Source organism: Octopus sinensis, linkage group LG1 (genome assembly GCF_006345805.1).
Source record: "Octopus sinensis linkage group LG1, ASM634580v1, whole genome shotgun sequence".
Taxonomy (NCBI): Eukaryota; Metazoa; Mollusca; class Cephalopoda; order Octopoda; family Octopodidae; genus Octopus; species Octopus sinensis.
In genome coordinates, this window is record NC_042997.1 from 80,065,310 (window position 1) to 80,081,027 (window position 15,718).

The 15,718-nt window shown below is 32.1% G+C and overlaps 1 protein-coding gene across 1 annotated transcript in view; it reads left to right on the forward strand.

Annotated features, from left to right (window-relative positions):
* Positions 1–15,718, forward strand: part of LOC115215018 (voltage-dependent calcium channel subunit alpha-2/delta-2) — a 42,791-nt gene that overhangs the window by 15,169 nt on the left and 11,904 nt on the right. The window contains exons 8-16 of the mRNA XM_036501192.1: positions 350–446; positions 2,107–2,175; positions 4,153–4,256; positions 5,501–5,578; positions 7,750–7,919; positions 11,047–11,117; positions 13,454–13,532; positions 14,732–14,793; positions 15,225–15,251. Coding sequence (XP_036357085.1) covers positions 350–446; positions 2,107–2,175; positions 4,153–4,256; positions 5,501–5,578; positions 7,750–7,919; positions 11,047–11,117; positions 13,454–13,532; positions 14,732–14,793; positions 15,225–15,251 — 757 coding nt within the window. The remainder of the gene's footprint in view (positions 1–349; positions 447–2,106; positions 2,176–4,152; positions 4,257–5,500; positions 5,579–7,749; positions 7,920–11,046; positions 11,118–13,453; positions 13,533–14,731; positions 14,794–15,224; positions 15,252–15,718) is intronic.

Consider the following 15,718-nt stretch of genomic DNA (forward strand, 5'->3'; position numbering starts at 1 on the left):
ACTTATAGGGTGTATGATGCACATCACCATCATTCATATATTAGATGATGGTCTTGCAGGAGTTGCTGTAGAAGCCAGGTTGGGGGTGGAAAATTTTCTCCAAGCTTTGAAGGTTATATTCTTTGCCTGTACTCTTGCAATGCATAGCAATCTGGCAAACATGGGAGTAGGTTTTAGTTGTGTGGGGAATGTAGAAGGGCATATCATAAGAAGAAACATTAAGTGAATTTATCTCAGTTTAAATGCATTTTCAGAATATTGCATGTTATAATGACTAGATTGTATGATATTTCTGTAATTGTTATTTGTTTAGGAGATATATTATGCTAGTTTCTATATTTTCTTTCAGATGATAATTACCTGATGCAATTATTATTTTGGGATGCCAATATCACAAAGAAAATGGAGCTTTATTGGCATGATGTTGACATTTTCCCTCAATTTAAGTATGTGTATTCTACTATTCCCTTCAGTTTTAATCTTGGCAGAAGTGATATCAATTTAATATTTTGTGGCATTCAGCTATATTACTTTACATTCAGAGTTCAAATCCCCACTACTTCTTTCCTCTTTTTGTACCCTTTCATACTGTGGGGCACAATAAAATATATCGAGTACTTGTATCAATTTGATTGACCGTAAGTCCCATCCAATTGCAAAAACATTTATGAGGCAGAAAGAAGATTGGAAATAATGTATTTCAGTGTTGAATTTTATTCTTCTCACTTCTGGAGTTTAAATCTTACCAAAGTTGGCTTTGTTTTCATCTTTTATCATTTACAATTGATAAAATAAGTACTAGGCCTAGACCCCATCACCTGACTACAGCCTCTGTTACAAAAAGGCAAAAGAAAATCCAATTAATATTAGACACTGTTCCTTTGAGAAAGTCAATTAACTGTGAAATGAATCCATTAAGAATTTTCCTCCTCTTTTTAAATGATGCTGTCCCAGCATGGCCACAGTCAACAGGCTGAAACAAGTAAAACACTAACTGAATTAAATTCACTCATTTCACTACTTGACCTACTACTTTTAATACATAAGTTAGTGCTTCACCTCAGCAATTGATCATGGAGAACAACACTAAAATCTTCTTCTCTAATGCCAATATAATATTGTTTCAATATATAAAGAAAATTGAAAATTACTGAAACACATACACAATCTATTAGAATTATAATCATGAAAAGATTAGAAAAAAGTACAACTTTTAATGTATCAATAAGTTTCTACTGAGGCTAAACAATAATTCTTTTCAGTTTCTGTCATGAGTAATTTGGTAGTATTGAAGAATTACTTTACAATTCACTATTCAACTCTATCTGTAGCCTCTAAAAAAAGATTAAAAAATAACAAGAAGCAAATAACGTTATTTTTTGTAGTGATATACTGTCATTTTCTATAATACATTTGTATGATGTATGATTTTTTGTCTAAGATGAGACAAAATTGCACTGATAAAAAGTTAGGGTTTAATATGGTGCAAAGGTAATTTTGTTGTATGAATTTAGGAAAAAGAAATCGACATTGGCTGAATAAATTATTTCTAGATCTCTATCAATAAGAATAAATAACAAAGTATATTGATTTCCTTCATTTAGTTATAAGACTGTATCAGATGTTTCAGATGAGGACATTGTTTTGACCTTCGTAATTTTTCTGAGAATAATGGTGAATCAAAACCAAATTGAACCTTACACTTATATTCTATTCGATAGTTTTCTCAGTATGAACAAACAAAAGACTTGATAATTATGTCAATTCATTAGTATCCTTTATAATTGCTTCTAAAACATTCCACAATAGCAAGACTTATGATGGTGGGGAGTTGCAAAAATAATTTCAATTAAAAAGATGTTGAAAAAATTGGACAGTTAAATGTAAAAATTAAAACAAAAATATTAAATTCATTTAATAAAATGATTTTTACTATTCCTATTTTTGTATAATTTCTTATTTGATTTGAAATTTAATTTAATAAGGTGTTTAATCTTTTTTTTTTTTATTGTACCTTGATAATTCTTTGTCTATATTTTTGCCACACTTTGTATTTAGATTATACTGTCTATACAGAACATACTTGTTGACTTAATTTTCTTTCAGATTCCGAGAAGATGTGATTGCTACATTTGTGGGAACAAACGGTGGTTTAACAATGGTATACCCTGCAAGGTATGACATTTAGAAAGCATTCTTTCAGAAGCATCTTAAAAAATGCAAATATCATGGGTTGTGGGCCATACTGGGGCACTACCATTACAGTTACTACCAACACTCTTGTTGTGGCTGGTTTTACAATGAATGAAGTTGCTTCCTACCACTTCCCTCACTTGTATTTATTTCTATGATGTAGGCTTATCTAGGATCTTGCTGGTAGATATCATCCTCTCACTTTTAGTACTCTCATCTTCCACCATTCAGTTTCCTTCTCTCACTCTTTCCCTCTCACACTGCTCATGTTGTGTCTGTTCAGTCTCTTTGCCAACATGTTGCAGCCTGTGACTCTTGTGTCAATCATTCCCTTCCTCTCTTACCTCTCTTGCACCAATCATTCTCACTATACTCTCTCTTCTATTCATCCTCTCAGTCACATTGTAATGAACAAACAAAAATAAGATAGAGTAAGGAGGGGTCTTGTAGTAGAAAAGACATCTCTAGTACAAACCCTAACCACTAGGCCATGCACCTTAACAATGCCCCCCTGAACAAGTAACCTTAGGAGTCATTTGTGCTGTATGTGTGTGTGTGTACAAGATGGTAAACCAGTATGGACTGTTTTCTTTCATTGAGCCATAAGTGCATAAGTGGAAGAAAATCCTATGTTTTCACAAGATCTTGTTCTTGGGTAGTTTCTAGTATAAAACTTCCAGAAGTGAAATAGATCATCACAGATGCTTTCTCTCAAACAGAAACTGCAGGAGCTACTTAAAGATATTGCAAGCTCTTCATTACTCTTGTTGGCAATTCACATACTCGAGAGCCATTTCATATTTAGCACCACATCAAATGTGTGAAAAGACAATTTCTGCACTATTAATGAAGTAGCTACTTGACCCAGTTTTCTCTTTATTATCACAATAGAATTTGCAATCTGTTTTTGCAATATGGCTGAGTTTTTCTCCCACAACAGACTTCTATGAAACATCAGGTTTGTTATCCCTTTACAACTTTTCATACCACTTTCATTTGGTGGTCTTTTTTTCAATCTTGACTGAATAAGACTAACATATGGTACCATACATTTGTAGAAGTTAAATTCAGCAGCAGAGCCGCCACAGAGAAGAAACCTGTGGCTGTGATAGAAAAAAAAAATTCAGCAAATGTATTTCTAAAAATAGTTTTCTCTCTCTCTTTCCCCCATCATCATCATCATCATCATCGTTTAACGTCTGCTTTCCATGCTGGCATGAGTTGGACGGTTTGACTGGGGACTGATGAGTCAGATGGCTGCACCAGGCTCCAATCTGATCTGGCAGAGTTTCTACAGCTGGATGCCCTTCCTAACACCAACCACTCCGAGAGTGTAATATATATATATATATATATATAATATAGTGGTTCGGCAAAAGAGACCGATAGAATAAGTACTGGGCTTACAAAGAATAAGTTCTGGGGTCGATTTACTCGACTAAAGGCGGTGCTCCAGCATGGCCGCAGTCAAATGACTGAAACAAGTAAAAGAGTAAAAGAGTATATATATACATACACACATACATACAGGGATCACCACCACCCCCTGCCGGAGCCTCGTGGAGCTTTAGGTGTTTTCGCTCAATAAACACTCACAACGCCAGGTCTGGGAATTGAAACCGCGAGTCCGCTGCCCTAACCACTGGGCCATTGCGCCTCCACACACACATATATATATATATATATATATATATATAATATATATATATATATATATATATATATATAATGTATTTGATTTTAGTTTTAAAAATTGGTAAAATTTACCTGAGTATTCATAAAGTTACAATTACAAACTATATTCCTATATTAGTGGTCATTTTGGCTTGTATGGAATATTTTTGTAATGCAAACATGATCCCTGTTTAGACCATTTTCAATTATTTCTCTATACTTTAAATGCATATTTGAGCATTTTTATGTCTAGCATGTTTTATTATCTCCCAATATTATTTCCAGTGAGAAAGATCGCTATGTCATGTGGCGAGATGTTTGGAAAGCTGATTATTACCAACGAGCAATGCAGGTTGATTACTTTGTTTATACAGCACCATATAGAAAAGGTTTGTTATTTTCATTAGCAATTACTTTGAAATTGAATTAATTCTCTAATTTCTCTTGATATTTATTTTGGGGAGCAATTGGAGAGTGACATCATGGAAAAAGCAAATGTGAAAATTATGGTTCTTTGAGTTGGTTGCAAAGGTCATGGAGTAGAAGTGAAAAGACTTAATGATATAGTTGGATCAGATGATATATGATAAGGCTGTATGCAAAATCATGTAGCAAAAGAAATCTGTCCATTTAATACTAATATGTAAACAAAATGGGCTTGGCCTAAAGTCTTTTTTTTTTTTTAAATTCTTTTATTCTTTAATATGTTTCAGCCTTGATGCTATTATTTCAATAGAATTGTAATATGTTGAGGGGGCAAATCAAATCTACAATCTGATCTTAATCTCAAACTGATTTTATTTCACTTTATGCCTTTACTGACAAGGAAAGAAGTTTTGTCAGAAGAGAAAAGGTAGTGCTCCTGACTTTTTTTCTGGGTCTGCGAAACTAGTTGGAAGAAGGGATAAAGTTAACCACAAACCAGACGCTTGGCTCAAATGCTTGCAATAGAGAGACTTTGCTAAAAGCACCCAGGTTGTTAAACTGGGTAACATATTAGGTTTTACACTTTAACAGTCCTTGCATTTGTCTTCTACACAGACTCTGTCTGCCAAATTTTATTTACAAGGCTTTGCTCAACTTTAGAGCTATAAAAGACACTTGCTCAAAGTGGTATGTTGGGAAGCAAACACATATTTATGCCTGTGTTCATTTTATATGATTCTATATTTGTGTGAGATAAATAAATTTTTATTGGTTTTGATATGAACAGTCATAGATATTTATTAAACAGGGATTGTTAAAGAAACTTATTGAAATTATTTTTCTCAAAATTATGTTTCTAAACATAGCTTGCTATGAATGGATTGTGTTGTTGAGAGGGATTTCTCATGGCTTTCTCAAAATAAGGATAAAGACCAAAACTTTTCAGAAAGAAAGAAATGAGTATTATTTCTTTCCCAATTGCTTGTATTCTATTTAAATTAATATCACAAATGGAATATTCCACATGTAGCTATTTCTCCATTTCTGTAGGGCATTTTGTTTCATTTGGTTGTTCACTAAATTTTTAAATTTGTATTTACAAATAATTTATTTTTCATATCTTATGTATTAATTAGGAAATAAGCATCTTATAAAAACTGAGATTAAATGCAATTCTCATGGATTTTCATGCTTTCTTACTCTCTAGGATCAGTAGAAAATTCAACAGCACCACCAATAACTGTTGTAAAATCTGTCAAAATTAATAACAGCATAAAAACAGCTGGTAAGATTCATTGAAATTTATGTATTTGATCTTTGCTATATTTGTTATCCATTTTTTAAATGCTTTAAAATTCCTTGGTAAATAAATGTCTCATAAAAATATTTAGTTGGGAAGGACTATAAAGAGAACATGAAGTCAGATTTTATTGTGTCTGGGGAGAGTCATTCTCTTTTAGTGCCTTATTAAATTAACACACTCATCGATTTCCACTCATTTACATTATTTATTTATTTATTTTTACTAAAATTTTTCTTGCAACTTGCTTTGGTCTTGCAATTCTGTTGTCTATTGAAAAGGCTGCAAGTTGCAACAAAAATTTTAGTAAAAATAAATAAGTAAATGAGTGGAAATTGGTGAGTGTGTTAAATTAATAAGGCACTAAAAGAGAATGACTCTCTCTAGACACAATAAAATATGTTTCAATGCACAAATTCACATAAAGAATCTAGCAGACCAAATACAAAAACGAAATGAAGTTAGATGTTCTTCATTTGTATTCAATGCAGTGGGATTAGTGTTGTAATAGAGTGTCGCTTTGCTTGTGTAAATTTCTAACATATGTCTACAAATTGGAGAATGGTCAGAATGATGATAATGTACTTGAGCAGTAATCAAGAGATTGTGTTCAACAGTTACACAACATATATTTGTATCTTTCTTCTTATTTGTCTTCTATAAAGTAAAAGCAGAAAAGCAGAAATTTCACATATAATTCATATTTTATAGTCAGCAACTGTTTCATTAGGATAAAAGGATAAAGATCCTTCCTAAATCATATTGACTCATGGGGCCAGTTTGCTGGTTTTGGTGGCATATATACAAGTATTCCACCCCCACTGGATAGGATACTGGTCCACCACAGGAATATTTGTTTTTGCCAGCTGAGTGAACTGGAACAACATGAAATGAAAGGTTTTTGCTCAAGAACACAACACATCAACCAGTCGAAGAACTGAAACTACAATCTTGTGATTATGAGTCTGGCACCATCACCACTAAGCCACGTGCCTTCATGCTTCTTTAGGATAAACATCATTAAGTGTGTAATTACATATCTGCAAAACATAATCAGTTTTGATTAATTTAAAAGCTCTGTGTATATGTGTATATGTTATATTGTCTATATGTATACACATAAATCCATCTGGTTAGAAAATGATATGGAGCTCTATAGAACAAACAGTAGAAGATTGTAATGAGGATTTTATGTTACTCAGGTACCTAGAACACTATCAACTAAAGAAAGCTACAGCTTTCCACATAACACACTATCTAATGATTTCAGATATCAGTTGTGGAAATATATTGCAAATCATGACTCATGGCTCAAGTCTTCAATATTTCTATTTCTTTGTAAAGTAGTAATGTTGTATGTATATTATATCTGCCTGGTATCAAAACAGTAGTAACATTGAACAGCCATGTTGATGTGGTGATTACTTTACTTGTTAAAATAGTTACTACTCTCATCTCTTATTGAAATTTTACAACTAGCTACTTTGCTTGTTGCAAATCAGTGACTGATGGTCACTATGTATTGCTTGCTGGAGTGGATTCTGACCATCTCTCTAGTGGCCGGGTGTTCACTACTGAGGATAAGCAAAACTAGCTCAAAACTGAGTCGGTCTTGCAATCCTGTTGTCTGCTGGAGGGTGGTAGAGATTTGCTTCCCGGCTTGCAGTATATACAGGGTGCAGGCTGCACCTATAACCAGCTGGCTGAAGATCTGCCTGGGGTTAAAACAATAGTAACATTGAACGGCCATATTGATGTGGCAATTAACTTTACTTGTAGAACTTGGTTATCTCTTTAATATACTGCTTTTCAGATAACATAAAAATATTTTATTTCTGTATTGTCGGTACTTATCACTCACATTGCTTTGAATTCAACAAATAATATTTATAATATAATTTCTTTACTATTGTTCATATGAAACTAATTTATTTAAAGTAATCAATAAGGAAGATATATTATTTGATAAAAAAATTGTAAATTTAAAATAAAGTTTCTTATTGCTATATGAAATGATAAATGTGTGCTTAACTGTTATATTTTCGGCTGAAAACCTCAATATAATGATTAAAAATTTTAGAAAAATATATTCTAATTTGATTAAATTTTTCAAGAAAAGTTTCATTTAGGTGCTTTTATTTATCTATTTTTTTCAGTGATTGGCGTTACAATGAATCACAGTAGAATAATGGAAGAATTGTTAACAGCTTCAGACTATGGTAGTTCGGATCAGTATCATTGCCGTGATAGTGATAAATTAATTTGTTATCTTTTGGATGATGGAGCCTTTGTTATTTCAACAAACCAAGAAGATAAACTTGGTGCAGTAAGTATGTTGTTGTGTAGTCTCAGAGCAAGTACTGATAGAGCCGACCTATGATCAAACCTATTCTAGTTATGACCACCAAATTGTTTAAGCAGAGTGCACCTCAAGCTACATTAGCCAATGTGTTCTTTTTTTTTTTTTAATGGTAGGGTGTGATTTCAGGTATATTTCACTATTCTTTTTAGCAGGTCAATCAACCATCCATTATAGAGGGTTTTTGTTGGTTGAAATTAGAAGTAAACAATGGATATGTTGAATATGGATATGTTTAATATCATGCATCAAAATAACTCTGAAATTAAACCCATTACCAATATGTTGGGTTGGTGCATAATTATTGCGGCTTTTTTTCAATAAATTTTATTCAACAAAAAAAATAACAACATATAACAAAAACATCTTTAAATGATTATTCCGGAGCATATTCACCATCTACTCCAATTACTGCTTCCCATTTGCTTGGCAGACAGTCAGACCATCATTTAAAGATGATTTTGTTCAATATTGTTATTGTTTTTGTTGAATAAAATTTGTTGAAAAAAGCCGCAATAATTATGCACCAACCCAATAATCTACTACATATGTGGAAAATCGGTGTGTGTGTTTGTTTGTGGCATTGTTAGCTAACTCCTACATCGTTTTATTGATTTTGATGAAACTTGACATGTGAGTAGAACTCATGTCTGGAAACCTCATGACATACTTAAATTGTTGAAAAAATCGATGATACAGCCCCTGGAAGAGACCTTTATATCTACCACATATAACTAATTTTTTTTAAACACCCAAGGGAAATAACCCATAGAACCTGTACAATATTTTTTTAAACACTCAAGGGAAATAACCCATTTCATTGTTTATGTTCGATTACTTAGAATACTGATTTTTTGTGTGTCCTATTTCTAATTTTTGCAGACAATATCACTTCATTTGACATGTGAGTAGAACTCATGTCTGGAAACCTTGTGACATACTTAGATTGTTGAAAAAAAATCGATAATAGAGCCTTTCCAATAGATCCTTATATCTACTACATATTACTAATATTTTATTTAAACAACCCAAGGGAAATAACCCATACCACCTGCAGATTTTAGCGAAGCGATCAATATTTGATTCTCACGATCAACCAACCTAATTCTGCATTTCACTACTCACAGTTTTGAACTGCTAAACATTATTATTGCACTTCCTTGATTTGAATCTTAAACATTAAAGACTTCATTCATACATTTCTATACATACATACTTTTTTGAATGTCCATTACTCCGATAAATCTGCATTTTTACAGTTACACTTTTCCATGACAGTAGATAAATTTTTTATTCCACAATGTCTGTGTAGAAGCTTCATGCAGGCATAGCATGGATTTGATCCTCAATTGCCAAATTTCACTTAACACTTCCACAGCACTTTTCTCACGATAAAACAATTTGAATGACAGCAGTTATACATTTCCCAGATGCCTTTGCCAAGCAGAACAATGTCTTTGCCTCTCGACAACCTCCAACAGCCTCTCTCACCAACTTCCAACAATCTTTCTCATCAACCTCTGAAATCCTCTCTCGCCAACCTCCAACAATCTCTCCCTCCTCCAGCAGACAGTCTTTTGTACTTTTTCGTGATGGAAAATACACCTTTTGTGGTAGTTAAACGAAATTGCTTTCTTATATATTATAAGGTGTTTCAATAGAATATATTTACCCCCAGGAATTACCAGGTACGCCAGCTAGTATACATAAAAGAGGTAGTAGTAGTACATATTTTACTGTCAACATAAAATACTGTATATTTGAGTTCATAAAATGCAACTGTTTTTCTGTATTGTCAGTTGTCATTTTACTTAGACTATTAAAGTAAAATGTCAATAGATGAAAGAAGCCATTACAAACTATTTCTTTCTATTTCTATAACTGTTAATAAAAGTATAAAATTTTGTTTAGGAAGTATGTATAAAGGAGTTCTTATCATTTCAGATTCAATTTGACATGGACACAAACTGAACACCTTAAGTTACCATTAAATGGCTACCTATTAAATTTCTTGTTTGTAAGATGAAATTTAAATTATTCACAGGGAGCATAATAGTGTTAAACCCCTATGAATTCTGGTTTGTAGGAAATTGTGTGCATGTATACACACACACACACAGTTTAAAATACGGATTCAGTGAACAGTGAATATATAACATCTTATATATATATATATATATATATATATATATACATGCATGCACATTTAAAATAGTAGTATAAGATATGAATTCAGAGAATAGTGAGGTTGCAAAATGGCCATAATTATATGGAAGTCAAGTGGTTAAATGAATCTCTCACTTTCTGATTTTATGCTTTATAATTTATGCCTGTGAATGCAGTTTGAAAAATATATTATAAACCAAATATGAATAACCAACAATAAAAATAGGCTAAATTGTTGAACAAAACATTATAAATGTATTCTTTTATTTCAGGCACTTATTTGTCTCAAAATACATATCAAAAATGTGTCTTAATGTCTTTCAAAGTTTGTATTATATTTATTCATTCCATATGCGTGTTAAGTTCTCTCAAAATATGTATTAACATTCTAACAATGTATTGTTTATTTGTTGTTTTTTACTTTTCCTTCTTGCAATCTCCTAAAAATTTATCTAAACAAATCAGAAGCCATAAAAATTGACAGCATTTCTTTATATTTTAAATTACTTTGCAATTATTTATCCATGAAGAATATGTAAAAGAAATTACATCTGTCAGAAATAACTTACATTTTTAAGTAAAAATTTGTAGGTGCTGGTGCCACATAAAAAGAACTTGTTCTAGTGCCATGTAAAAAGCACTGTTGACGATGCCATGTAAAAAGCACCCAGTACACTCTGTAAAGTGGATGGCATAGAAACCAAGTTAAAAGTGACTATGGAATCTGGTGCAACCACTGGCCTTACCAGTTCCTATCAAACTGTCTAACCCTTGCTAGTATGGAAAATGATGTACTTAGAAAATGAAATTGTGTTGCCTTTGGAAAAAAGCGACTAAAAGTACATATTCCTATCATTTCTATTTTAAATTTGAAGCCTGAATTTTTTCTAAAGTTTATTTTTTCTTTTGACATTTTACTTTACCTCAGGTTGGGCAGTTTTTAGGTAATGTTGACAGAGGACTAATGTTTGGCCTACTAAACCGCACTGTCTATGTAAAGTAAGTACCTTTCTTAATATTTTAATTCATATATTGTGTATGTCATGTCAACTTTGGAGTATTGTTGATTCATATCTCCCTTTCTCATATGGAATTGGCATCAAATTTTAAGAAATCAAGATAAAGTGGAGATAATTTTAAGAAATTAAGGATTTATGTTTCATGATATTTGATATATCTGTATTTGTCTATGTAGTTCATGCCTCTGGCCACTCTAAATTTTTCTCTCAGCTCAGTTTTGTTTCAATTATGCAAATTATGTAGGACATAGATGTGTGTTACTCTATTCTGTATATTGTCTAACTCCCTTGGCTGTTGGAGGTATTAACATGACAATTGTCATGTTAATAACACCTATTGAGTCAACCTCTTACCCCACCAATTCCCTTTCACTCATTCCCCTATCTACTGTAGCATTCTGATGCTGTAAATAATAACAGCAGAACTTGTTGATACATTCACCATATCACCATTTCTGTACTGTCAGTCACCACTCTTTTTCCTCTGAGCTACTCCTTGTCAACATCTATCTCTCCCTTGTTCTTATTCTTTTCCTTGTATTGACATTTACCACTTCCACCACTATTCAGCATTCACTAAATTTATCTCCTATCTACATCCTACCACCTCCATGCCCTGTTTATGTCCAACTGTCTCCTACTTTCCTCTCACACTCTTACCCACCTTCCCTGATTCTTCTACATCTACACATTCTACTATTTAACTTTGGACATATTACTTTGACTGTACATTCTGGCGGCTCATCACCACCATATTTACTTCTTGTTTAAGCACCAATCCCCTTTCCCACCATGTAAAATTTGAGGTAGTCCTTAATCTCTTCTGCAAGTCCCTACTCCTCCTCTTATACCTCTCAACACTCTGCATAAAGTGACTACCTTATCTCCCATCCTCCTCAAGGAAGGCAGCTCTTTAGCCTTGCAAATTACTAGGTAACTTCTCTAGTGCTGATGCCGCAAAAGAAAAAAGCATCTAGTACACTCTGTAAATTGGTTGGCATTAAGAAGAGCATCCAGCCATAGAGACCATGCCAAAACTGAGTCACTGTAGCTAAACAGTCCTCTGACTTGTTGAATCCTATCAAAACATCCAACCCATGCCAGCATGGAAAGTAAATTATTTACATTCTGTTTGACCATTTCACATGACTTTATTCATTAAAACTTATTAAAACTTTTGTCATAATGTTTTGATTTCATTTTTTGATAAAAAACTTATCAATGTTTTTGCTTTCATTTTGTGATAGCTATCACATAGAAAATGCTAGCTTCTAAGTCCTGTTTTCCAATTGAGTAAACACTATCAAACTTTAAACCTCTGTAACATTTTTCAAAAATTTTTCAGGAATATGGGAATCATAAAATTGGATTCAGTCTGAAAAATTACATCAATATACCAAATTTGAAAATTTTCAATTAGTTTTAAAATTTCAAAATCTGTGACAACAACAGAAAAGATTCGTCTATTTGTCACTTTATCTTTTACACTTTTCTCATTATAAACTTCTCCTCTCTGTATATATTTACCACACTCTCTCTCACTCTTCTGTGTATGTATATTGCTCATGCTGAGTGTATGTATGTTTGTCAGTGTGCATGTAAAGAATTTTATTAAGACAACAGTCAAAAGACCCTCACAACACAGCAGCAGCAACCTAAGAAAATCTTTTTCATCTATACACCAAGTGGAAAAACTTTGTTTCTTGAGACATTATAGATTTCCCTAAATAATGCTAAAATCCATCCTGATCAAGTGGCCTATCTGTTGAAGACATGGTCTGACATGGAATAAAAAAAAATTGAAATAAAAGCATTCTATTGTGAAAATTGCTCAGCACCAACAAGCTACTCAGCTGATATATATATTAAGAACATTTACTGTCCAAAATACAAATTTAAAGTTTACAACATGAAAATATATAATATATAATCAGAATGGTGCAGGAAAGAATTGCAAGATGGATTCTTAAGACCAAGCCATCTGGTAGGAGTATAAAAATAATGAGATAGTTGGATAATATCCATTGTCTCAGCTGGCTGTGCTTGAAAGTCCAGCTGGAAGGTCTAATGATGGATACTTCTAAAAGGAGCCTATGGAGGAGGGGCTTGAGTACTCTACTTCCATAACCCTCTTTGAATAGATGGAAGATTTTATTTTAATAATCACAGCTAATACTATGAAGTTGTTGTAAATTTTGTATTTACCTTAACATAAATCACTGTCTTATTTTAAATGATTAGTCAAAATAGAAATTTAAAAAAAATTTTGCTCTTGTGCAAGCTTTTCCACTTATATGACTTTTGATTTTTATTTAGACATGAAGTATCTGACTTTCAAGCAACATGTCAGAGAAAAGCCAAAAAATCAGCTGGAGGTTTGAAAAACATTCGTGTGGTAATTATTTTACTTCTAAATGAAATAAATTGAATATAAATGTTTTAAAGTTTTTTTTTTTTTATAAATAATTTCTGATCATGCATGATCTTATTTAGAAATATAATTTCTGTTGCTAGGTACTGACATTCTAACATCTGTTACTTTTTAATATTAGTTATCTTATGACAGTTAACTGTAAAGAAAAGAAAATATATATTAATCTCTTGATACATTTATAGTTTTAATATTTAATCTGCAAAGGTGGCAAGCTGGCAGAAATGTTAGCACACTGGGAAAATGCTTAGCGGTATTTTGTCTGTCTTTATGTTCTGAGTTCAAATTCTGCCATGGCTGACTTTGCCTTTCATTCTTGCGGGGTCAATAAATTAAGTACCAGGTGTGTACTGGGGTCAGTTTAACTGACTGCCCCTCCCCCAAAATTTCGAGCCTTGTGCCTAGAGTAGAAAAGAATATTTAATCTGCCTTTCAAGGTGGTGATCTGCAAAATCATTAGTCTGCTGGGCAAAATGCTTAGTGGCACTTTGTCCATCTTTATGTTCAGTTTCTGCTGAGGTTCACTTTGCTTTCATCCTTTTGGGGTTGATAAAATAAGTATCAGTTGCAGACTGGGGTCGATGTAATTGACTTTCCTTCTTCCCGAAAGTTGTTAGCCTTGTGTCAAAACTTTGAAACCGATATCTAATCTGCACATAAAAAAACTATAATTAATTTACTTATTAAGTCCACAGGAGGTGCAACTAACAACAGAGTATTGGTCTTTTGAGTTTACATTATCTGGTTCATATATATCTGCATCTTTGTAAAAGCAAATCTTATAACTATATCAAAGAAAATTAGTTCAGTTGAGAAACCTCAGGTGTGAACATACAAGTGCAAAATGGTATTTGTTTAGAAGTAATTCAGAAATTAATCTCAGTGAGGAGTTGTGACTTTTTATTTTGTACATTGAGGTTTATTGAGTCATTTAATGCTCAATGGCCCATTCCACTTTCCTGAAAATAATAAATTTTTGATGTACAACTCACAACTTCAATAATCTGCAGTAATTACTTATCTCAAATCATCTATTCAATAAAATTGAAATAACCTACAGTATACTTAACCTTCTAATAATAAAATAAAAATATTTTTGTATATTTTTCTGATATTTTTTCAAGTGGAATTTATTTTTGTTTGAACATCTTTATTTTTTCCAGCCTTCAGTGAACTTATTGTACGAAATGTTAAGTTGGAAATGGTGGTTTAACAAAGTAGCATGGTGAGTAATATTATCAGTGTTTAAAATAACACAAATGTTTTTCTAATTGATTGCTTCTATGAGTCTTTGAACCAGATATTGTTACCATTGTTGCTAAGAAGTCAACAATTCAGATGTTAAACAGTAAAATAACATTCAGTCAATATTCAGATTTTAGTAGCAATGATCTTAATTATTTTTATATAGAATTATCCATTAATTGACAATTTTTTCTCACAATTATTAGATTTTATTCATATCCTTGTTTCATTCAAATTAGAGAATGTAATACACATTTAATGTGACTTTGGAAATTATTGATTTAAATTGGAATTAGAAATGTAAGAAACCTCTTACAAAAGAAAATATCAAATGTCTGTTATTTTTATTTATGTATTATACTTTCAAATAATAATTCTAAAAGCTGGGTTGTTTTTCTCTTTTAATTTTAGGTCATATTTTAGTTTCAATATATACAAGTAAGTAAATTGTTTTTCTTTACTATTTCTTAATTAATATCATTAATATTAATGTAAATTTTGTTAATATTACTGTATGTGTAAAGGCCGCAAGTTGGCAGAATCATTAGCATGCTTGGCACATGCTTAGCAACATTTCATCTGCTTTTGCGTACTGGGTTCAAATGCAGTTGGGGTTGACTTATTTTATCCTTTTGGGGTCGATAAAATAAGTACCCGTTGAATACTGGGATTGATGTAATTGATTAGTCCCCTCCCACGAACTTGTTGGCCTTTTACCAAAATTTGAAACCAATATCACAGTATGTAAATTGACTGCACTTTTAGCATCTTTTATTGATATATCACTTTAAGTTTAATGAGCTATGTTTTTTAGCAATTAAACTGTTATACAAATATGTTAAGACTGTTTTACTCTGATAAATTTTCTTGTCTCTTGTATTTCAAAGACAAAATATGACAATTGC